General features: G+C 44.6%; 1 protein-coding gene across 1 annotated transcript in view; it reads right to left on the bottom strand.

Moving 5' to 3' along the window:
* The window catches only part of akap9 (A-kinase anchoring protein 9), a 36,641-nt gene extending 12,830 nt beyond the window's left edge, over positions 1-23,811 (bottom strand). Inside the window, exons 1-23 of the mRNA XM_088278647.1 lie at positions 23,610-23,811; positions 21,010-21,261; positions 20,314-20,358; positions 19,730-19,795; positions 18,796-18,939; positions 18,466-18,621; positions 18,165-18,362; positions 15,202-17,754; positions 14,648-14,701; positions 13,588-13,702; positions 13,055-13,253; positions 12,416-12,467; positions 11,684-11,974; positions 10,427-10,672; positions 9,936-10,018; positions 9,646-9,815; positions 9,012-9,145; positions 5,896-6,058; positions 4,336-4,430; positions 4,096-4,213; positions 3,618-3,656; positions 2,392-2,624; positions 2,119-2,238 (exon numbers count right to left, since the gene is read on the bottom strand). Of these exons, the coding sequence (XP_088134773.1) occupies positions 2,119-2,238; positions 2,392-2,624; positions 3,618-3,656; positions 4,096-4,213; positions 4,336-4,430; positions 5,896-6,058; positions 9,012-9,145; positions 9,646-9,815; positions 9,936-10,018; positions 10,427-10,672; positions 11,684-11,974; positions 12,416-12,467; positions 13,055-13,253; positions 13,588-13,702; positions 14,648-14,701; positions 15,202-17,754; positions 18,165-18,362; positions 18,466-18,621; positions 18,796-18,939; positions 19,730-19,795; positions 20,314-20,358; positions 21,010-21,261; positions 23,610-23,657 (5,574 nt within the window). The 5' untranslated portion in view covers positions 23,658-23,811. The remainder of the gene's footprint in view (positions 1-2,118; positions 2,239-2,391; positions 2,625-3,617; positions 3,657-4,095; positions 4,214-4,335; positions 4,431-5,895; positions 6,059-9,011; positions 9,146-9,645; positions 9,816-9,935; positions 10,019-10,426; positions 10,673-11,683; positions 11,975-12,415; positions 12,468-13,054; positions 13,254-13,587; positions 13,703-14,647; positions 14,702-15,201; positions 17,755-18,164; positions 18,363-18,465; positions 18,622-18,795; positions 18,940-19,729; positions 19,796-20,313; positions 20,359-21,009; positions 21,262-23,609) is intronic.
* Between the last annotated feature and the right edge of the window lie 956 nt (positions 23,812-24,767).

The following is a 24,767-nucleotide window of genomic DNA, read 5'->3' as shown; positions in this document are numbered from 1 at the left end:
CACACAGCATCATTAACCAGGGGAAAAGGGCTCGTAGGATCCACCTGGAGGAGGTGAAGGGAGAAGAGCAAGGAGGGGGGCTCAATGGGAAGACAACCTAAAAATGCAAACTCTACAGGAAACAAAGGTAGGGGGCGGGAAGACTGAATGCACTACAGCAGGGGTGGGCAAACTTTTGTGCTCGGTGTGACAGAAGGGCCACCCAAGTCTACAACGCCAATGAAACAAAAAAAAAAGTTAAAATGGTGTATTCTAGTGAAACAGTAATATTTTTAATAATTAATTGAATTTTTAAATATATGTCATTATTTCACATTTTTAATTGATTACTTACATAAATTAACATAAGATAAATAAAACGTTATATTAAATTATTTTTATATTGTATTATAATTAATAAATAAAATCACAATTTTATATTCAATAAAATAAATGAAAAATGTTGGGGTAAATTTTGCTATTTTTTTTATTTCCAATAAACAAATCGACCAATTATTTAATTGGACAAATTAATAAAAAAGAATCCATTATAAGTAACTAATTTGAGGGGAGGGGGGTACGTATTACAGGACTCTAATGGTAATGAGAAAAAAAATGCCTCAGTAAAATAGATTAATGGTGACATTTTTAATTGTATTATTTTTAACCACTTTCACTGTGACTATTTTTATCAATTACTAAATAAAATAAGTGTATTTCTTATGTGTCATTTTTTATTACAGATAGCTCAAATAATGATTTGATAACCTAAATAAATGAAACTAAATGAATTAATTCTGAAGAACATTGAAATGAATGCAGCAGTTACAACTCTTTCAATTGTAAATGCTCAGTGGCCTCGTTTCAAGAACGATGCGGGCCATACTTTGCCCACCCCTGCACTAAACGGGACACATGTAGCGGCTAGAAGCAGTACCTTTAAGAACACTCCATCCACCTGCAAAGACCGAGGAGAGAGAAGGAGGGAGGAGCGTGAAGGAGCACGGAGCGCCAAGGCAAAAAAAACAAAAAACAAAAAGGAGAGAGGTGAGCCAATGAGGTGGAAGCAAAGGAAGAAAAGAAACAATTTTAGGTATTGAAAAAAAAAAAAAAAAGTGTCTCTCAAAAATTATTAGTCATCACCGGGCTCGTTACCTGTGTGTTGGAAGCGCAAACAATGTTACAGAACATGATTTAATCTTCCCATACAAACCATACAGAGTTTAAAACTAAGTAATGATAATGACTTCGCCCGAAAGTCAGAACGTTCGCATGGAAGCACACAAGAATTGTTGAGCGTCGATAAGCGATAGCATTCAAACAAGTGGAGAAGTCAACTCTTTCATGTCAAAAGGATGAACATTCACTAAGGTGACATTTTGAGTGTGTGCTTTGCCGCCGGTTATGACTGGCACACATTAACTCATACAAATGGCAAGCATTTTTTGATCCAGTGTTCAGTCAAGTCAAAGGAACGACTGAACCAGCAATTGTGCGCATTGAGAGTCAAGTTTTACATAAAACAGGAAGTCGCTTTTCGGAAGGTTTCAGTGAACATGTGGAGGAAGTATGCCATTTATTTTCCCCTATTGTGCCTTTTGCTTATTTTCACATGGAAGCAGATTAGAATTGAATACAATGGCCTTTGTGTTTAGTTGTGACCCTTCAATGTCATTAGTGACTTCCCACAATGACACTATTATTCCAGAAGTGTTAGGTTTCCATATCTGGCAGTGATCTGAACTCCCGAATCCAACCAATCTCTCTGTGGAGGTCACACTAATCCTGACCCATGCATTATTTTTTCCTTCGCTTGGCATTATTGTCAACATACCCCTGACTTAACATTCAAGGGATCAAATATAGATCATTCTTAAAATGTTTTTTTTTCTTGTCATCCACTGTGATTTTTTTTTCCTCTAAACTCAAAAGGGTTCAGTCCCATCCCCCCCCTGATTTTACTGCAAAGCTTTCCAAAGGTTTGATTCATGCTTACAATGTGAAAAGCAAAAAGCATACATCGCACTTTTTCTCACTTTGGTGTCACGTTCAAGGAAGCACAGGTAAACCCATCGCCGCTATTGAGGCGCGGTGCGGTGTCGAATATGCGAAAGGGAGCTCCCTCCCTTCTTTTATTACCTGTTGGCTTCTTTGCTCCGAGCTGCTGGGAAGCTTCTGCTGGTTCTTCAGCTGGTCCTCCAGTTGCTGGATCTCGTTTTGGAAGACGTCGCGCTCATGTTCCCGGTCCACGGCTTGCTCCTACAAAATGAGTAACAATGAGTTTTTCCCGCATCAATAAGGTGCTTCAAAACAAACGACTTAGTCAGTGGTGAGTCTTGGACATAAAGTGGATATAAAAAGTCCTATTTAAGTCTTGAGAGTATTTTGCAGCCTCCAGTGTTTTTCGCTTACATCAAGGAAGCGCCGGTTCTTGTCCAGCTGAGTCTCCAGAGCTTGGATCTGCTGCTGGAGGTCCTCGGTCTCGACTTTTCGGGCTTGCTCGAGCTCGATCACCCGGTTGACCTGCTCCTCCAGCTCGGCCTCCAAGGTCTTCATCTGCTTCAGGAAGTCTGCGCTCTCCTTCTCCGCCTGGCGCTGCACCTCCACCTTCTCCTTCATCAGCTTCTCCGTCTCTTCCAGGAGATCTGAACGGGCACGGGAGGGTTAGTACCCGGACATTCTTTTTTTTTGCTGATGGGGAAGCGATTTTGGCGATGGATCGGATGCTGAGGCTGCTAAAGAGTCTGAGTCGTTTTCAAGCCTTGATGGGTTTTGATGCAAGACTTATACGGAATTGCCCATTTCTTTCAGGCTTTTAATATTCCAAATTAGGGGAAATGTGGTTCAAAGAAATTGTAAACAAAGCATAATCGAGCTTTTGTGGTTATCGTCAGACTCTTCAAACATCCCATTCACTTATCCAAGATGATTCCCCCCCCCATACCAAGACAATTCTGGTTCCACTATCAACCAAGGAACAACCCGCCATTGGTTCACCCGGGATCGAAAGCCCCCCTCCCGCGGGATTAGCAGTGACAAGGTGCGACAAGTGTGTGAGTGACAGATAACATTGCAATATCCATGCCCGGGAAGCATCGACAGGAGGGAAAGGGAAATTTGTAATCATCTTACTGGTGTTAAAAAAAAAAAAAATCATTCTAACAAAACAGGACTGATGATTGATCGCTTTCATTCCATCATGCGAACACCAGTGCTATCACTCAATCCAAGACACTAAAAAAAAAAAAAAAAAAAATGCAGGACAAGATTAGTGAAAGGCAAAAAGCTGAAGCCAAGGTTAATTGTGATCGCAAGCCCAAAAAGTAAGCGCAGGCCTCGTCGGGTGATGCCAGAGGTGGGAGTAAGTCGGATATGTGAAAGTCTTCAAGTGTCAAGTTCCACAGCCTTGCTCAGTCGCAAAATATTTCACTCAGTAAAATGTGAAGTTAATGGAAATTAGAAGACTAAATATGGGAGCTGTTTGATCTAGTCCTAAATACGGTGACTTAAGTCAAACTCAAGTCGCCCACCTCGGTGTCATGCGGCCGGATTAGTGTTAATATCATCTGTGAGACATTAAAAAAAAAAGATGTAAAGAGAGAGGGAGAGGGGCTGAGCCATGCTCAAAGTGGACACACCTGCTTCAGGTGCTGCAACCATTGCAGCTTCAACTAGGCCTACAGGAGAATAAGAAAGCACAGGAGTTCAACATGCGTTGCTTTTTTTGTGTGACGAACAGGAACATCTCAGAAGAAAAAGACGACAGGAAAAAAAAAAGAAAAAAAAAAGGGGGATGATGCAGCTTTCTCTGTTTCATCGTTTAGGAGTTTGTTTAGTTGTCACAGGGTGGAGAAACAAATAGCATGAAAAGAAGGCGTTACTTAAATTGTCCCTGTGTTCTGACATTTGTTGAATACTCACCCTACAAAAGAAATTCTCATGGGGTCCCCTTTTTAGGAATAACAAGGGTTACGGTGCAAAGATTAAACTGCTTCATGGCAAGTCATCAAACTTTGCAGCAATCATGCAGTGACGGAAAACTACAGTATGTTGAAATTTCAAGAATCTCAAAAATGAGACGCAGACTTTTTGGCGCGGGTCTTCTGGGATACGTACAGAGCTCACGGGTGCCGGCCGTTTCTCGCATGGCGTCTTGTTGCCGGGAAACCAGCTCGCGCTCCTCTTGCATTTGAAGCCTTTCCTGCTCCAGCTCCTGCAGTCGACTCCCGGTAACCTGCATTCAATATTTTTTTTTTTTTTAAATACAGGTCATATAAAATACTTTACTCCTCCCACTCGATTTAAACGTGAGTGAATTCAACTTCAGTAAATTCAAAACCAGGAATCATGATCTACCTGCAGCTCCTGCTCCAGGTACAGCTGGAGCTCGTCCTTCTGCCGTAACTGCTCCTCCAGGGCAGCTCGTTCACCCGTGTAGCCGTCAATCACACCTGCATGAGGCGAGATAAGTGTTTAAAACTTGAGTTCTTTTGTGCATGGCAACAGAAGCGCATTTGATCCAAAAAAAAAAAAAAAATTAAAACATGCACAAACAACCCTGAAGGTTACCAGCAAGCACAAACGCATTCCCGCTGCATAATTGAGGAACACACAAGTGAGCATGCCTGACCCATTTTGCTCGACATGTAGAACAGGACCGAGTTGCAAATACAATGAAATGCTTCATAACGTCGCGGCTCGGTCACAGGTCAGCAAGCATTTTGCTCCGGGATGCCATTTCAGGCTCGTGGATATCGAGAGGAGAGAGTGGTTTTCTCCGGGAAGAACTATTAAATATCTTAAAGGTGCATTTAGTGGCTTGATAATGGCTGCTTTTGTTGATTCAAGGTAAAGTCTTTTCCATGTTGCAAACACCTGAGCAGGACGTTGCGATGAGTTTGCCTAAGGAGGGTTCTTCTCCAGGATGCATCATTCGCTTCTTTTCATCATGTCAAGACATGACACTTTATGTCGGTTCCAGTTCACTTACAAATCCAATTATTCCCTGGAATGTGATTATCACATTGCAGTAATTTTGGGTAGCACTTGAGCCACATGTTCTCAATTGGGTTGAAGTCAGGGGATGAGCCCTTTTATAGCATGGTACATCTTGGATATTTTAGTATTTCTTTATTTTTGCACCATGCGTTGCAATCGGGACTGAGCCCAGCCGTCAATTGCCAAAATCGGTTAAAATATTTTTCCGGCACTGCAAATTCCGATAGAGGCGACAAAATAGTGCCAAAGGACTACTTTTGTCTACCTGACGCTGCCCAACTCATTTCGTGGCCAAAACAGTTGGACAAAATCTGTTCTGAAGGACCTCTGGAAATTGAGAAATTGAGGCTAAACTGGCCACTTTGTTCGTTTCACCTTCTGCCCCTCACTTAATTCCCACAATGGTAATTATTTGGAAGACAGCACATGCTCAAAATAAATGTTAGCCACATGGTCACCTATCCGATAAGAGTGTGGTTTACTTTCGATGCAAATGTTGGATTTACATAACTACCTAACCTGACACAGCTCAAGTAAAAGAAAAAAAGCATGAAAAGTCTCACCATCACTCCGAGTTTCCAAAAACATGCAAAAAGTTGCTCTGTACTTGATAGACTCGAGCTCAGAGTAAGCTTTCGAGCTGTTTGGTGTGCGAACGCAACAGTTGGCAGCTGTCTCTGACATGGATGGGTGTACAATCTCGCCGAGTAGTGAACACCCCACCAACCCGGCAAGCAAAAAATATTGTCTCTCTCACGCTCTAGTGACAATGTGATTTATATTCCCTCATCTTAACACCAAAGCTTGGGATCTTCTGATTAAAATTTTCCGAACAAGAGCACCAGAAAATTGCCTTGAGAAAAGAATGACATGAGTGGTAAGGGGCATCGACCTATTTAGTGTGCGTCAGATGCTCACCCTCAGCCCGATGAAGCTCCAAGGCCAGCTGCTCGCGTGCCCGTGCCTCCTCCGCGAGACGCTCCTGCAGCTCCTCCTGCTTCTGCAGGAGCTCGCTGATCTCCTGGTTGTGGCGGAAGGACTCGCGCATGAGCTCCGTCTGGGTGATGCGGGCATGTTCCACCTGAGCGGTGACCACAAAAACGTACGATGAAGCAACTGCAGCTCCGATAACATTGCAATACGATCCCAGCGTGAGCGCGTCGACGGAAGCCGAGCATGAGCTTTGTCGAGGTGCAGATTTTGGGAGAGGTCTTGGTTTTAATTCATTTGTCCTGGTTAAATAATTGTTAACTGTTCATATTGACAACGGAAAATCCTTTTGCTGTTGTGACCAGTCAGAGTCCGGCAACATAACACACAAACATCAGCATTTTTTTTTTTTAAGCGTAATGTGTGAGCAATGTGACGTATGCAAGGTTGTGCTTCGGTGCCATTCCACGATGACTCTTCAACAGATTTGCGTATCTCTGGAGTGCAAAGGTCCTTTTTGCGACATTATGCAAAGCAGGAAGTGGTGATGTCACGTGGAAGTCACACAATTCTCGCAGTCAAGTGTAGCACGAATACGACTAAAAATAAATAACTAACTGGCAAAAGTGGAAGTAGTTTACTGATTGAGTTCCTGGACTCTCAAATGCAGCACCCTCACTTAACCCATTTTATTGATTTATTTATTTTTAAGATGAGGCCTGCAGTACATAAGCTGGCACAAGAAGGCATTCATCACCAACCAAAATTCTTTCAAATGAGGCCATGGCCGCACTACGGCTGTGAGTTGATGATATTTAATTCATCACGAGCATAAATGAAGCCTGTAGGGGGTAAAATATTCATCAGCACCTCTCTAATGCGACACGTGAGGTGTAAACTTACTGTATAAGGAGGTGTGGGCAGAGAGATTCGGGAGATAACTTTAAGCAGGTGACCATTGGTGCGATGATTGACGTGCGAGATCTGCGTCTGCACCAGGACGGCGTTCCTTTCCGTCAAGGTGCTGTAGATGGGGAAAGGACGCGGGAGGGGGATCCGAGATTCCACTTCGTACACGTCCTGGTCCTCCCCTTCCACCCACGCGGTGCTGTGCATCTTGGAATTCCAGAAGGATTGGTGGGAATCCATGGCTGTCGGTGATGTCGCTTTTTTCTTTTTTTTGATCACCAAAGGAGGTTCGCCATTGATTTGGCAATGACGGTGACGCTGCGGTTGGCTGCCCGGCAACGGTTAACACGTCGGTGGCTTGGTTGAGCGGGTAAACGGGTCCGACCGCAGCGAGCGGCGAAGAGGAAAAGTCCAAACGCAGCCCGTCATCCTGATTCCATCAACTTAAGCAGCATTCCTGAACGCAACCAAGGGGGAGATAAATATACTCCGAGCTTCGGGTCCTCGTCAGTGATCCCCCTGCTCCTGCTCACCTTCCTTTTTTCAGTGGAAAAGCAGAACAGTCCTCTGGAGATTCCCAAACAAAGCTATATCGCCGTAGCAACAACAAGCTTTTCCCGAGGGCTCCCCCCTCTTTTTAACTGCTCAGTACAAGCGAGGGTGAAATGACATGACAGAGGTCCTTCCAGAGTTTGCCTGTCATTCCCGCGTTACGCATGCGCTTACTACTCACAGGGGCAGCAGCGCTTATCAGGTGAGGTTTCCTTACTCCATTCCACAAAAAAAAAGAAATAAAAAAAAAAAAAACACTCAAATTTAAGACTGCCACGGCTGTTTTCCTCTCTTTGTGGTTCAATGACTGCACAGATCACTGGGCTGAAGAATTGTGCCGAGTGAAACCAGGGACGGATAGCGAGAGGAGGAGGAGGGGGGGGGGGGCAAAGGGGGTGTGGCTTCTATTCCCAACACCACCGGGCCAGGCAGGTAGAATAGCAAATAGATCTCTCTCTCACACACACAGTGACACCACTCCCTATCGCACTGCCGTGCGCACAAATAATAACCCCTAGACAACACACACACACAATCACACACCCTCCCAGCAACAAAGTCATCAAACCGGATTCACTCCTCACCAAGTCAAACGCAGTCGCACGCAGTCCAAAAAGACAAGAGCGCTTAAAAAAAATTCCCACGTCACCTCCGTGTGTGACATCTTGTCATGCATAAAACACTTTTCTCACAGGCAGTAAAATCATTACGAAAAAACACACACGATGCACCTTATGGTGTGCGCTTATGTACTGACTTTTATTTCCGTTTCTTTTTTTTTAAGCAGGACGTGTCTAGGGAGTTTTTCTTGTTTTTTTTTTTAACCTACTGTACATTGCCACCAAGTAAATAAGTCTGCAGTATTTTTTTTTTGGACTATCTGGGTCATTTCTGGTCATTCCATGACCAATTATATTATTAACTATTTATTATGAACGGAGGCAATTATGATAAGGTGGTGAGATTTAAATGTTGGAAAAGGTCAAAACAAACCACTTGAGATACACTCAGCACACGATCCCATACAAACAAGCTCAGGGTGTGCAAGTCCCCAAAAAAGTACAGAACATATGCAAATGTCATACATTTGACTTTAAAAAAAAAAAAATAATTGAAATATTCAAAAGAATGCTTTGCCCGAAGCGCTGCAGAAAGATGCTGAGCAACAGTGACGCCTGTCTTGCACTTGGGTCGTTACAAGCTATTTTTAGAACACCAAGACAAATGTCATCCAAGCGTGAGTAACACTTGAATTTCAGCCACAGGGGTGGGACGCGGCGTGCACTCGCTTACAGTAACAAGCTCAATGGCCTAGTTAAAGTCGACTCAGAGTGGCCCACGCTACACTCAGCGGGCGCACGGCATGGAGGCAGGGGGAGGCGGGGTTTATCCAGCTGGACTATGATAGGCTGTCTGCCGGTTGAACAAAAGCGGCGTGTAAATACAGCTCGTTTCTAGGGGCGACCGCCGGGAATGAAGTGGCTCCTTTGAGTGGGGGGGGGACATTTTCACTTAGCTGAAAGTTCCCATTCTCCAGACTGGGAAAAACAATAACCTCAGCAGTCTGCGTTTCAACGTACCGAGTGTGTGGAAAAGTTCTAAAAAGTACACTTAATAAGTCGCTTTTTTTTTTTTATTTGTACCTGGTTGGTGGTGTCGGTGATAACCATCAGCATCTTCTCCAAGGCCGTCTGGAGGCGGCCGCTGATGCCCATCAGATGCTCCTCGTCCTCACCCAGGAGGAGGCTGTCGCCCGACGACATCTTGACAGGTTGATCTAATGTGTGCAAAGAGTTGGATTGTTTCTCAATGTTCTGTTGATTTCTATTGCACAAGGTTGTGTTATCGTGAATAAGTGGCGAGTAGATGGCCAGGTGTTCCCTAAATCTATTACACGTTATTTTAACCCAGTACAATAAATAAATTAAGTTCAGTTCTGTTGTATTTAACTTTGATGTAGAAAACATTAGCATTGAATATTTTTGAACTGTTTATTTTCAATCATTTAGACACAATTTGTATTTTACTGATGTGCAACACTTTTTAATTGAATCATTATTTACAATATTTCTCATCTTCTTATATATAAATGCAGTGGTAAGGTTCAAATTGTGAAATTAAAATTTTATAAACACTTACTATGCTACTGTATTTAAACTTTGACCTTTTTGGAGGTGTTAGTTGCTGTTAAACGCACGATATTAAAACGCAGTTCCAGGAGGTGTAGTAGTTGTCTCTCTATTCAGAAGTTATTTCTAATAAATGAGAGTTACATGCCTGTGACATTCGGTGTGGATGACGGTGCAACCGGCAGCCCGGCGTTGGAAGAAGCATCCACTTCCAGACTTTGCATGTGGAGGCCCATCGTTTCTTCTGCCGCCGCCGTGGTCTTCAGGACGTCTGCCAACACGCGACCGAGCCTCTCGTTGGCCCTGCGCAGGACAATTCTGAAAAACAGTCACACTAATGCTTAGAGGGGAGATCTTTTTTCAAGGACTCTCTCATAATCCCAGTTTGAGAAGCGCCGCACTGCTGAATCGTTACATTAAAATTGAGGCGATCATCACCTTTCATCGTCTTCGTCCGTAGATTCAACCTGGTCTTGCTCTTCCTCAACTTTTTCTTCGCCATCTTCTTTCATCTGCAGCGGCTGCACGGGAAAAAGAGAGAAAACAGAAAGCAGTCCCGTCATCGCAGAGCCGCAAACGTGGTACAGTCAGGGACACAAATTCAAATAAACAACGACGCTTATGACAAAAACACAGCCGCACTTGGACTCCTTCGGAGTGCAGGGGGAGACACTAGTTTCTTTGTGCTGCCATGGCAACAGGTGCAGCTGGGATGCAGCTGGGAGGAAAAAAAACAAAGCATGGCAGCACCACCAGCTGGAGAGATGAGAGTAATGCAGATGGCTAAACTTGATTAGTCCAAATCTCATTCATTTGTTCTAAATTAACTAACACCTCTGCTGTCGCGTAGCCAAAAGCTTAATCGTGCCCAGAAAAAAAAGAAAATTGTAAAAGTAAAGCATGTATCAATGTGCGTGTACAACACTCGCCTTCTCCTCTGCTCCCAATTCAGCGAGCCGAAGCTTCTCCTGCAGCTTCCGGATCTCCGTGTTGCTGTCCCGCAGCTCCTTCTGCAGGCGCTCCCGCTCCTCCTTCAGCCACGCGCCCACCGAGACAGCCGCGTCGTCCTCGCCGTCCGACTGGGTCTGCATGCCGGTGCTGGCCTGGCAGGAGAGTTTATTGATCCGGGACAGCTCCGTCTGTTGGGCATACTCCAAAGACATCTGGACGATGGCCTGGAAGAGAACACTTTCATGTCAGTGATGCTTTTATTTGCAGTGATTCGCAACCATTTTTCTCATGGGAAAAAATAATTCAATAGTTGGATAAAAGTTGGCTGACTGTATACAATGTGAACCAAATTGTCACTTTAAAACCAAGGCACAAACTCAACCATGATTTCCGTGGACTAATTAATAATGTATAGCAAAATAACAGAACACGAGCGCACTAAAGAGAGCATAGAACTATGCCAAGGCCATTTACGACCTGGCAAATCTTTGCATGCAGAGGATATTAATAGCACAAAGAAGGTCAAGTTTCATTCAAACAGAGCAAAAATTAAATACAAAAGAGGAAAAACTCACATAGTTAACATAAAGAGAACATGCAAACTCCAGACAGGAAGGCCAGATTCAACCCCAAATTTCAGAACGGTGTGCTGCGATGCGATACTGTCAAATAAAAACGTAAATGGCTGCAAAATATCGATCAGGTTCGCCGGTGCCGCTTGTGACTCTGCATATAAATTGCACATTTGGGTTGAAATTGGATTCATCTTCATTTGATGGCGGATGGTTAACATGGTTAATATGGAATCTTTTCTCCTTGTTAAATCAACATTCAGTTTGCAATTTCTGCTCCTGACTCACAGCCTTCGGAAACGTGACAAAATATTACAGCTTCAGAACCTGTATGCCAGTGGTGGGCAAAGTATGGCCTGGGGGCCAAAATATAGCCGAAAATTGGTTAATTAAAATGTCATTTTATTAATTTCCATCACTATAAAATTGCTAGATTGATTTATTGTACATGAAAGTAAATAGATTAATATATTATTTTTATTTTAGTTATTTATTTATTTAACATCATCTACAAATGTCCTGACCCATTTGACAGTTTAGAAATTAAAGACTGGAGAACAAAAGTTCGCCCGCCCCCGCTTTATACACATTGGAGACCAAGTTGCGCACACGGAGGGGACATAACAGTTGCTGCTTGGCAGAATTAACTTAACGATCACCTACCTTAGCAACTTCCACCTCCACACTCAGCTTCCCTTGCAGCTCCCCCTGCCCGGCAACACCGACGGCCTCCGAGAAGCTGGAAGTTCCTCCGTTGAAATCCCGTTGCTCTCCCTTCCGCTTCCCCTCCAGTTGCTGCCGCAGATTCGTCAGCTCGGCGCGGTGCCGGTTCTCCAGCTTGGCCACTTCTTGGACGTACTCGTTGTACAGCGCCTTCCTCAGGGCCTGCAGCTTGGCGCTCAAGCCCGAGCGGGAGCCCGACGCCCACTGGGACAGCTGCTCCTCGGTGAGGTCCTGAAGAAGCGAGAACAAAGTATGCAGCGTGCGGTTACGTTAAAAGTAACAAACCCGCCCTTGAGCTATGGGATCAATACACCATGTTGTTCCCCGGTCTTGTGATGAATTCCTAACTCTCAAAGTTATGAGGAAGGGAGTGGAGGCACAAACTAAGAGGACGGCTCGCACCACAGTACACGCAATACAGGCGGCTTATGTAACTTCCCACCCTTTTAATCATTCGATATAGAACAGTTCATCCTGCTGCTTCTGGAGCAAATAGCGAGGGTGATGGTGTAGGGGCAGGGGATATTTAGGGCACGTTTAGCCCTAAAGGCTGCTACCGCCTCCCCTCGCGTCCACTCAGACTGTCAGGCTCTCTTAGCGCCCGTGCACCAATCAGCTCCGGAGGAAGATATAATGATGTGACAAGGGTGATTCAAATGGAGGAAGTCAAACCTTTAGCTCCTCTTGGCACTCCTCGTCATGCTCTTGGCTGGACGGTGGGCCACTAGGAAACATGAAAAATGTGTGAATTAATGATAAGCATTGGTTTGCTGTTGGTCTGCAAAAAAAAAAAAAAAAAAAAAAATGCATCGGAGTGCAGTATATGTTAAAATTAATGGAGGCATGAATTTAGTCCAATTGGATTTATCGGTCACTTTAGAACTGTTAGTAAAGCAGCCCAGAAGGCTCACTCGAGTGAAGTAATCAAAATTAATCATTTGTAGGCCATTTTTTAAAGCATATTTTTTTCCAAAGACGATAAATAAAAAAAAATAATCATAAAATGAAAAAAAAAAAAAAAAAAACAGTGTTCGCATTATCAGTGTGGTTTTAAAAAAAATCTAAAAAAATCTATCAAAAATAAGTTCATTTTCTAATTGACCTCTAAACTTCTGTACGGTAGTGCCTAAAACACTATCGAATATATTTTTTAAATCGATTAATGGAATACAATTCTATTTTGCATTAAATTGTATTACAAAACCATTTTTTTCAGTCTGCTTTCATGATGGACAGCAGAAAACAGAACATAATTAAAACAGTTGTCAATTAATTTAATAATCGATTAATCCTTTTACGCTGCAATCTCACCTGGCCTGGGCTTGTGAGCCTATGAGCTCCCGGAGTTGCTGCCGTAGCATGGCGACTTCCACGCTGCAGCGCTCCTCCGTCTCGGCGAGGTTCTTCTGGTGTTGAGCTTGGAGGTGCACCACTGTCAGCCGGTGACTCTCCTCTAGGTGGCGATGTTTCTCCACCGCCTCCTCCTTTAGCCTTTGGACCTCGTCCGAATCTGATTGACGGACATCAGAGTTCAATACAATGTTTTCCCATATTGTAGGTTATCTACCAATAAAGTTAAGTATTTTCTTTACAACTAAAGTTTGGAATAATTCTGGGGTGAAATAAGTTTCTAAAATATGCATTTTAATGAGTATAAATGTGTTTAAAGCAAGTGGAGAGGGGTAGACATATTTAAAAGAAGCTATTTAATCTATATAGCGCATATTTTCATCTCTTATTGGTGTTTCATGAACGTATGTCAGCGAGATACTACTTGTGTGAAAAAATAAAAATAAAAATGAGCAAATGGCTCTCATTATTACACAACCACACCATTAGCTGACCTTGGTCAACGGCATCCTTCTGGTTGTCCGCCTCCTCCTGCAACAGCTCCAGCTGAGCAGCGTGGATGTGAGTCAGGCTAATGCGCTGCGCCTCCAACTGCAGCTTGCACTCGCCCTTAACACAGGGAGAAAAAAAAAAAAAGTTAACGTTAACGTGACTGCGGATGGGGAAAAATAAATAAATACTGTTGTGCCTTTTCTACAATGCCCTAAGCTGCAATAAGATGGCGCCAAAGCCCTAGCTAATAGGAAAGTAGTAACTGAGGCGTATTAAAGTGACACATGTCGGAAAAAAAAAACTTTTTTTTTTTTTTTTTTTTTTTTTAAATCAGTTCAGCCACGTTAATCCTAATCAGGTGCGCATCTGGCGCATATACAAAATTGTTTTCCCCCCTCAGTGAATTAGTTTTTTCACAATTGGCGGCAGGGGCTTGGTCCCTCCCCCTTGCAAATAAAGGTAGATTTCCTTTCATTCGGTTATGCAATTTTGCTCATCTCTTGTGATGAATTAATAGCGGTCATAATGCAACTAATCCCACTTCAATGACAGAGTGCAGGACCAAGCCAATTACCGGGCGGTAAACATAAAACAAGGCCTCCACGCACTGTAATTTATGCATTAGAGCTAATTCGTCACTGCTGACTAATTATGCGACTGCTGTTCTGCTGCCTTTGACATCGGACGGGTTTGAGCATTTCAATGGCAGCTTTGTTAAATGACCAGATTTTGCCGACACACACATACACGTTTTTATTTATTTTGTTTTTAAACCCATGCCTTTATCCAATTTCATTTAATGGGTCCAAAAGTATTATTTACTCCAAATAATATCTTGCCTTAGTAAAAGTAAAATATTTTTTGTACTAAATTTCTATCAATGTAATCCTGTCTTCTGTAAAATTTTCATTTCTTCGTGCTGAATTGTGGGATTTTTTTTTCTCTGTGAACTGTAATCCTCAAAATACTAACATAAGAAATGTTATGCTGACTGCTCCTTAAAGTGATACAGTTAAGGAACTTTTGATGATTACTTTACAGATACAAAATATTTAAATTTACATGCTTAGATGTCCGCTCCACTGCTCGGGCGGGTCCTCCGTCGGTTGTACTGACCTAATGAGGAAGTAACACACGCAGCTTTTTAATAGCAGACATAAATAAGAATCCTGAACAACATGATGTAGAGACAAAGTGATCGTCCGGTGCTTGAAGCTCAACTTCTGGCGGTCAGGAGGGTTGACTTGATTTGCAGCTTTGCAAGAATTAGTCGTGAGTCACTTTTTTGAAAAACATTCACTAATCTCAAAGTCACACAATCTTCATTTTATTCTGTGGACTCTTTCCATAATTATCTTAATCCTCTCACTTTAATGAGACGCACAAATAAAAAAAAAAAAAACGAAGTCTGTTGGGTAACTCCGAGCAAAAATGGTGCCTTTCAGCAACTGGAGAGCCGTTACGCGACTCGATGATGAGCATCAAGTGTATTTCCGCGCAGCACAGCGACGATAAGTGGAGAATATTATTTGTGGAAAGGCCTTTCATCATCGTGCGAGTAAGTGAATGTGAGGGAGGAAGGCAGAGGAAAAACGGACCGATGAACGCATATCTACCTGTTTGATGATGTCGTCGCCCTGGCAGCCGTCAGGCTCATCGACGCGAACCTGGCTCTCCGTCTGCATCTCTCGTTCTGCGGCACTTGTAGCACTGCCTTCTTCTTCCTCCTCCTCCTCTTCCTCCTCCTCCTCCTCCTCCTCCTCCCTTTGCCTGGCGGCCTCTGAGGGGCCGTCGCCGCCGCTCACTCTGCGCTCCTGCTTCAACCTCTGACGCCTCTTGCGCCGGTTGGAGCCCGTGGCGCCAGCGGCGGGCTTCTGCGGCGGGGCTCGCCCTTCGACGGGTCGCTCCTTTGAAGGTTGGACGTGGGACGGAGAGGGGCGAGAGAGCTTGAGGGGCGCCACGGTCCGCCGGGGGCCGTCTCTCTCAGCTTCCGCCGCCTTCAAGAGCGACTGGAGGGCTTCGACCTCTTCTCGGAGGGAGCGAATCTGACCGTGCTGGTCCTCTTCTCTGGTTATTTTTACCTCCTCCAGCTCTTCTTTCAACTGTCCAATTTTATTCTCTGCAACTACTAGTTCCTCTGTAACTTCGGATAGTCTCATCACAAGGCTTTCCTTCTCATTCAGTGTAACGTTAAGCTCCTCTGTAAGTTTGGCCGAGTCATTTTCCACAGCCTTGGCGCACCTTTTGGCATTTTCGCCCTCCAGGTCAGCGATTTTAGCCTGGAACTCAAGTGCTTCCTTCAGTGTCCTCTCCTCTAATAGTGTCTTAGCCTCGATAAGGCAGGAGTACTCCTCCTTCAACTCCTGGTAGTTGACTTCAAAATTCTTTTCGGCAAAAGAGAACGTGGTCCGTTGCTTTTCGATCTCCTCTCTCAGCTGAGAGGCGAGCGTCTCCATTTCCGCCATTTTGGCCTCGTCTTCCAGCTGCTGCTCCTTGCACTTGCTCTCCCAGCTTCGCTCCTTCTCTTGAAGAACCTCCGTCTTTTTCAGCAACGTTTGGATTTCGCTCTCCAGCCTGGCTCGCTGCTCTCCTCCCTTGCGGAGATCTTCAAGCTCCATCTGAAGCTCCTCCAGCTGCCGCACGAGCTCGTCCGTTTTGGAGCTGTGCAAGGCCAGCTTGAGATCTTCCTTCAGCCCGAGGATCTGATGCAAGAGATCCTCTCGCTCGTTCGTAAAAGAAGCCTTCTGGTTTTGCAACAAATGTAACTGGTCTTCGTGGGTGAGGCGCAGGTCATCGAGAGTTTTTTGGTGTTTGATGGCAGCTTCGTTAAGGAGGTTCTCGGTGTTGAGGAAGCTCTCTCGACGGAGCTCCTGCCGGAGGTGCGTGAGCTCCTCCTCGTGGCTGAAGAGCAGCTGCGTCCGCAGTCTCTCCAGTTCAGCCTCCTGCGACTCGGCCATGCGGTCCAGCACGGCGTCCTTCTCCCGTTCCAGCATCTCCAACTTGATCTTGTAGTTGGTCGTCTCCGACTCGTGCTGGGCCTCAGCCTCCAGCGCCGTCTCCCCGGCGGCGGCCAGCTGGCGTCGCAGGTCGTCGGTCGTGACCAAAAGGCGCCGCAACTCGTCTTGTTGGCTCTCCTGCGAAACGAGGCTACTGGACACCAGCTCGGCTTTTTCCCTCGCTGATCGGAGATCTTCGCGGAGGCTCTGCAGCTCAGCCTGGAGGTTGAACTTTTCTCGGTCGAATTCATTTGTGGATTGCGCTAAAGTTGCTTGAAGCTCCTGAATCTTAACAGTGAGTGTTTCCTTGATGGTGGAGTTTTGTTCTTTCAGACGCTCCGCTTCGGCGTGATGTCGCTCCACCTCAGCCTCATGCTGCGTCATCTCAGCGTGATGCTGCGCCGTGACTTGCTCCATACGCATCGTGTTCTGCAGGTTGAGCTCCTGCTTCATGTGGACAATCTGCTGACCGTACATCTCGTCCAGCTCGGCCCTGAGAAGGTCCAGCTTCCGGACGGTGTCCTCTTGCATTCTTTGGACGGCGTCACCCTCTGACAGGCTGTCCCGGTGACGACGCCTTTGCAGATCCTCCACCGTACCCATGAGCTGCTTAATCTCACCCGAGGACGTTCTCTCCCTCTGCCGGGAGCTGGCGAGCTCACTTTGACAGCTTTGTAGGTCTCCTCGCGCTTTCTCAAGGTGTGATTTACAACTCTCCATTTCGCCTTTACGGCTTTCTAAATCACGCTTAGTGTTTTGCAGGTCGCCCAGGCATTTCTCTAGCTCCGATTCCTTCGCGGCCACCCGCTGCTGGAGGCCGCGCAGGCTTTGCCGCGACGACTCCAGCTCCTCCTCGAGCCGGCTGAGTGAACAATCCCGCTCGGAAATGACTCTCTCTTGCTCTGCTATGACCAAGTCCTTCTCATCCGATGCCTGAATATCATTCGCCGACTGTCCCAAAATGGCGATTTCCTCTCGGAAGAGGTTCAGAGATGCCGTCTGCTCGGACAGAAGCAGATTCTTCTCCTTCAGTGTGGTGGCGAGAGTCTCTTCGGCCGCTCTCAGTTCGGCCAGAGACTGATCTTGACTCATGATGACCTTTTCTTTCTCGGCTATGAGCACATCCTTCTCGTTTAACCTTTGTGCGAATGACTCCTCTGATCTTCTCCCTGACTATAATAACAATCAGGTAGTAGACAGACAAAAGAAACACTGAGCATTCATTACAGACCCTCTAAATCCTGAAGAGAAAGCAACTGCAACCACTTTTTGTTCACAAGCCAACTTTAAAAGACTTGCCAAACAGTTTCACCTAGCGGGGCACATGACCATCCTTATGTGGCGATTTGAAACTATTTTCACTTGACGTACTGTGCTTAGCTGGATTAGGCCACTTGTCAAATAAAAATATCTCATGAGGTGTTTAATTCTGGCCTCTTTCAAATTTCAGTGAGCTGATGACGTTTTACCATTTTGAACAGAACAAACTTTATTCACCTTTTCATATGCAATTTAAAAAAAATAATAATAATAATAAGGCCAACATCACTTGCTAATAGGAACAAAAACATCATGGAACTCACCAACTCCAAGTCGCCAATTTTGCGCTGGAGCTGACCGATGAGCTCCAGCTGCCCATCGCTCTTCTCCTGTTTCTTTCCCGCTTCGATGTTGGCCTCCTCTAGCAGCAGCTGGTACTGCGCAAGCTGCTGCCTGGCCTGAAGAAGGTCCGCCGCCGTGCTGCTGTGGCTGGTGTTCCGCAGGGTCTCGCCGGCCTGCAGCTGTAAAACAACAGCGGCACCATCAGAAAAACTGTTTATATATTCAGGAGACATATTATGGAAAATGCACTTTTGGAAAAAAAAAAAAAAAAAAGTCTGCCACCTGCTGGAACTGAAGCTGCAGTTTTTGGCTCTGCTCCGTCAGCGCTAGGAATTCCTTCATAATCTCATCTTTCTCCTCGCGAGCTTGCTGAAGGTTAGCGGTGAGCTGAGTGATGATGCCGTCCCTCTGATTCAGTGCCGCCTCAAACTCCTGGAGCTGATAGCAAAGCGGAATAAATGAAGCAACCAATGAAAGTAGAACTCGCTTAGCGGACTTGTGGGCATCGACAAATAATTCCCATCGTATTCAGGGGTGCACATGGAAGTTTTGTATAATTGCCTTTTGAATTATAAAGGAAAATGATTCCCAGTATTTTTAATGGATACTTACCTTCTGTACACCTTCCGTTCCAAATGCGGCCCGTATTTCCTCAAGCTCCTGACTCAGCTCCTCCACCGCTCGCGTCTTGGCTTCAAGTGCCTCCTCAACATCCTGCATTCGGCCTCCCTTCATCACCTCTCGCTCTGCCTCTTCCTGAACAAGTAACAGCAATTAGAGCATGTGCAGCTTCTCCCGAGAAAAAAGAGACACGGACCCTGTTAGTTGAAACACGAGTGCTGCAGCAGTCGGCTATAAAAGCAGAGAGCGTTGTTGATGAAGGAACATGTCGAACGACAGGTAAAAAAATAAAAAATAATCACTAACATTAACGAGTACTCAATGTTTAAAATGATACTAATCAAAACAAGGAGGCAGGGACACAGTCTCTGTTGGAGAAGGCCGCCCCTCCCCTTTGTGTCATTTGCAGGAAAAGTTACCCAATCGTACAAAGAAATAGTAATTGGCATAAAGGAAGTACTGTTATGTTGAAGTCATACATGGAATGTGAGACAATAATTATTTCCAGGGGAGGACCTAAGTTTAGCCTGGGTTGTTAGTGGAAGTTATGGAGAGCCTTTGCCGCATGTCCCACACATACTCATCCGTGACACCTTCACACCATTCTTCCACATGTCCAAATTAAACCACGTCTCTGCTTCCATTTCCCTGATTCAGCTATATTGATCAGCACCGCCATTAGCCAAGCAAAAGAAAATATGTCATGGGGGTGACCCCATGTGACCTTGAGGCATGTAAGCATTAGCAAAGCACCATGTAGGAAAAGACAAACATTAGTACGGAGTTAGTACAGAGTCGTTACAAAGTTGCGGAGGTGCGGGGGAGAATATTAACATGTTAAGCGAACGGACAGTCAGCGGCGGCAGGCGGCGGGTTCGGCCATCAGGGCCCGTGAGCAGAGAGCCGCTTGATCGGATTACCGTACCCAAATAAAATCCCCGGAGGAGGACGTCATTAGATTGGCCATCATCTCACGGCAGCCGTTGACCTGCTAAGTCACAACGCGTAAAGCCGCAGTGGAAAGAATCACTCGGATGAGTGCTGATTAAATTTGCAAGTCTCATTTATGATAAAAAAAAAAATGCCAAAGTACGTCCATATCTGGGAAAACTGTGGAAAAAGAAGCAGTGATTTGTCAAGGTGCGATGAAAGATGAACTCGTGTAATCCCTTTTGTTCGGTGTTTTTAATGACAAATGCAAGTCAACTTTTCTAGATCAATTTTTGGCATTGATTCCGTATCGCCCTTGTTCATTTTTCCTCTCTATGACATCAGGTCAAACTTAAAAAAAAAATAAAATTAAATTAAATCTCAAAAACATGATGTGCTTGAAAAAAAATTAAGACACGTTTTTAAAACAGCGCCAGAAACACGCTTACACCAAACACTACAAGGAGTAATCTTGGTGTGTGCACCCTTAGAACATCGTAATATCATCTGCTAGATGCAATGTCTGATTCATTGATAATTTGATTATGACGCCCACCTTCCTGCTAACAAATATCTTACCTCAGAGGAATAATCTTCCGCCGTCGTTGACACTTCACTCTCGGGCTGCAACACAAGAAGTTTACATTTGTTATTTCAGCGTTGAAGATTGCACCAACATGTTAAGAAAGTTGGATACAAACATTGGAGCCGATGTAGCAAAACAATAAGGACAAAACTGGATTGCCCACAAATGTCCAAATAAATAGATTAAATTGTGATTAAAAAGCGCCGCTAGGCTGCTCGAGTCAGTCAGACAGAAGACCGTCTGTTTCCACGGCAACCGCTTGTGGGCATCAATTGTGCATGGAGTTCTGGGATAGAGAGCGGAATAAAAGGCACAAGACGTAGTTGATAACAAATAAGAATCTTTGTTGAGGAAGAGCAGAAATGCAGCCAGGTTTGCAACAAAAACTGACCTCATTTTTTTTTGTTTGTTTTTGATGTCGCTGAAGGCAAGCACTTAAATCTGACAAATACACTTCAAAAAAGCTCCCTTGTGTGGCATTGACAACCAAAAGGTTGAAGAGGTCACTCAACACGAGAACAGCAGAGTTTTGTGTTTAAGTGAGTTGTTGCTAAGAGAAACTTATTGCTTTATGTTTAGGTCAGAATTTTAAAGACGTGATGCCAATGCTGAATACAATTTAAAAAAAAAAAAAAAGCGATTATTTATGATAACTGGTGCCCAGGCCTCAAAAATCAAATAGGACGAACCTCGATGGTGTACGTCTGGTCGTGCTTGACGGTCTCCCCGCTGCGAATCGTCTTGGAGAAGCTCAGCTCGGTGACGGCTGGCGCCCCTTTATTTGCTTCCCGCGCTTCATGTCGGCCACCGACCGAGTCGCCTTCCCGACCCGCCAGGCCATCCGGCTCCACGCTTCCCTGCGAGTCCTCCTCTGCCTTCTTTTTCTTCTTCTTCTTCCTCTGGGAATCCGCGTGAGCTTTCCGTTGACGGTACTCAGCCAGCTGTGAAAAGAAACACAGACATGTTTAAAAAAAATGCCGTCTATGTTCATCATTTTTCTTTCTTAGTTTATCCCTTCAAAAGCAAGCGAGCTTACTCTTTGTCTGCACAGTTTGGGGAAAGTCAAGCGAAACATGTCATCGTCCCTGTTCGGAGCATCCATATAACATGCAACGCATGTCTCATGCTCTGCCAACAGGTGCTAATCCGCACTAAAGGATTACACCTCAAACCATGTCAACGATCAGTTTAAACTGCCATGAAACCTTGCAACATTCTTGCTCCTCTTATCAACCGGGCACTAAAAAAAAAAAAAAATCTCAATTCATGACCTCTCACAAGTTAATTACCACTGCATTTTTTTGTCCAAGATAAATTCCGCCCATTGCTTGGCAGATGTGTTTAATGTTAAACCGACATGTGCACCAGCTAAGACATCCATTTAACTGAATTAGATCACTTCAACCAAGGTACACCTAATCCAGCACGCTGCAGTCAGATTTGAGCAAAGTCATCTTTTTCTAAGTCTTTCTCCTAAGGAGAATCATAAAAAAAAAAAAAACAAACAAAAAAAAAACAGAGGGATAATGTAAACATTATGTATGTGGAACAGTTGGACACACAGGTGGTACGCGAAGCTAACGCTGATAACTTCAGTTACAGTGACACATTGTTTGATAGACTCACATCTAAAAGGCACTAGTGCGCAGTGGGGGAAACGTTTAGCTTTGATGAGCTGCTTAGCTAACATCGCCGACTGTCCTACTTGGCAGGGATGGTGCTGAGTTTGGGTAAGTGGAGAGGAGGAGAAGGAGGAGGGTGCGGGGGGGGGGGGGGTAGTCTGCAGTCTGCGGAGGAGTTTCTCCATCTAGGCTAGCGCTAACCATGTAGGTGGAGCAACATATGCTGTCTGGACATATTTACACACATTTTTGAAAGCAGCATTGTGTTGTAAACACAGCATCAGATTGAGAGCGGATAGCATTACGTACGCATGACGCATACGAGTCGTGAAAAATGAGCCACAGTGTTAGAATCTTCTCAGGACACTATCAATTTGTCAGCAGCTCATGAGGCAATTTGAGAATCAATTCTGAAGTCTATGAATGTTTTATTTGACAATTTAAAGAAAAAGCCCATGAAAACTAATTGGGAGAAGCTTTATCATGCAATAACCCATAAAAGGATTTCATCATCGGGGGGAAAGTGGAAGGTCTGAGACTGGTCAATCATCAGACCTTAAATCAATAGAGTATGTATTTAGCCTCCTGAAGAGGAGACTGGAGGCCTGTAAAATATTTTCAAATGAAGAATGCTGTCTGGTGAAGACAATGAGGCGCAAGGTTGATGCATTTATTGCAATTAAGGAATATTATTCATCCATCCATCCTGAGCTGCTTCTCTTTACGAGGGTCGCGGGCGTGCTGCAGCATTTCCCAGCTATCTTCGGGCAGGTACACCCAATCGCAGGGCACACCAAGATGAACAAAAATCCATGCTCACAAACACACCTAGGCGCATGTCCAATCAGCCTCCCATGCATGTTTTTTGGAACGTGGAAGGAAACCGGAGTACCCGGAGGAAACCCACGTTGGCACAGGGAGAGCATCCAAACTCCACACAGGAAGGCCAGAGCCGGAACCGAACTCTGCACCTCTGAACTGTGAGGCCCTCTAACCAACAAAAGGGCTCTGTCCTGAGTTCTTTTACGCATATAGATGTAAATACCATTTAAAAATCTGGAATTTTGAACTATGTGATATTTATCTTTTGATCATCAACCCAGATGTCTTCTGTACACAACAAAAACAAAGCAATTACCGTTCCAATACTTAACAGCATAGGACGGAAGACACACTAGATTGGAATTTATATACAAATGACTACAAGACCGTAATCTGTTTATATGGGCATTTACACTAAGTGGGTAATGTATGAGTGACCCAATTAGCAATGGTGCTAATTGACACAGCAAAGCCAGCACAAGTCTGGAATGAGGGGATATGTGTCCTGTAAATCCTGTTACACCTGCCTGCCAGCCTCCCCGCAGGGGAGGCGTCAGAAAGCCTCTACTTACTTGAAGCGCTCCAGTTTTAAACAAACAATGGAGTTTCTCATACAGAAGGACATAAGGCTTGCACTATGTAGCAGCTAACCCCGTCAAATGAGGGGCGCATGTTACGAGTGACAACTGCGAAGGAGGGGGGGCCAATGGGGCAGAACAGCTGACAGACCCCCCCCCCCCCCCCCCAAGGAGCATTAAAGCAAAAACACAAACTTGTCAGCACCGTTAACTTTAAAACAGCGTTGTTTTATGCTAACATGGTGATAGCACCGGAGGGGTTCTTACCTTTGCTTTGCCGGTCTCGAGTTTCTTTTGCCGTTCCTCGTCTTCCATGCTCACCGTGGCTAAAACAAACGGGGAAGGAATGTCAGCTCGTGTAACCGCACCGGGAGTGAAGTGTGTGGGGGCTGCGCCGGCTTCCAGTCGGCTGCCGTTCGCATTCTCTCAGTGTTTGCCTGCTTGTTGGCAGTCAGCGGCCATGTTGTTTTACACGTAAACGTGACACCCAGTGCGTGATGACGTTTGGTAGGTGTCCTGTAGCCGCGCCCCCTCATTCCAGTAGTGTTGCCTTCACGGGCTCGCAAAATTGTTGTCAATAAAGATATTTGTTTAAATTAAAGATTTTGACAATAGCTGACAGGATTAAAAAATATGTAGTTGTCTTTGAGCAGTTTAGCAATGGCTAGTCCGGTAGCTAAAAGAGCATACTCTTTTAGTGTAATTCGTTAATATTGTCTGCACTGTTCATCACTTTTGTCATTCACGCTATTTACAGTTTCTAATTTGGTCAATTTACATGACGTCACCCTCCTAAAATAATGGCCGAATCCTAAATCATATTTGACCAAAAAAGAGCGAGAGATTTTTTTCCAAAGTACAGCAAACAATCATTTAAATATATGTTTATGTATATATTTTTTTGCGTTTGACGCACCACTTGTTCCGGTTGGCAACTATGGCCAATGGGTCAAACACACCCAGAATATTTAAGACCACCCTGTAATTCGATAAATAAAAGCCCACTAACCTACAACTGCTCACAAAAAATCAATAAAAATGTTTGACCGTATAATGGTGAATGTTTTATTTGCATTATGTCATGAAGAAAATAAAGATTACAAAATTTTTAAAAAAGCAGGTCTTTTGTATTAATTGGCTTTGCTTTACTCCCTTTTCAATTCATTTATGAAGTGATGAACACTCATTGTTCTCTCCAAAATGAATGCTGCTGTTTCTATGGTAACAGACAGAGAGCTGTCCCAGTTCGAGGGGCTGCCTTTTTGTTACATTTTGGCTTTTTTTCTGCGTGTGAGGGAAGAAAATGTTCAAATCAAGAGAGAGCTTTTGCAGTAGTCATCTCGAGAACGTTCGGTTCCGCTGCAACGTACCTGCAGCAGCAGATGAGGACGACGAGGACGCTCTGTGTCTTCTGTTGATGGGAGT

This window comes from Idiotropiscis lumnitzeri, chromosome 16, assembly GCF_059441095.1.
Source record: "Idiotropiscis lumnitzeri isolate Australia: NSW breed Sydney's pygmy pipehorse chromosome 16, RoL_Ilum_1.0, whole genome shotgun sequence".
Classification (NCBI taxonomy): Eukaryota; Metazoa; Chordata; class Actinopteri; order Syngnathiformes; family Syngnathidae; genus Idiotropiscis; species Idiotropiscis lumnitzeri.
Note: the sequence above shows the minus strand (reverse complement) of the source record. Positions and strands in the feature narration are given on the sequence as shown.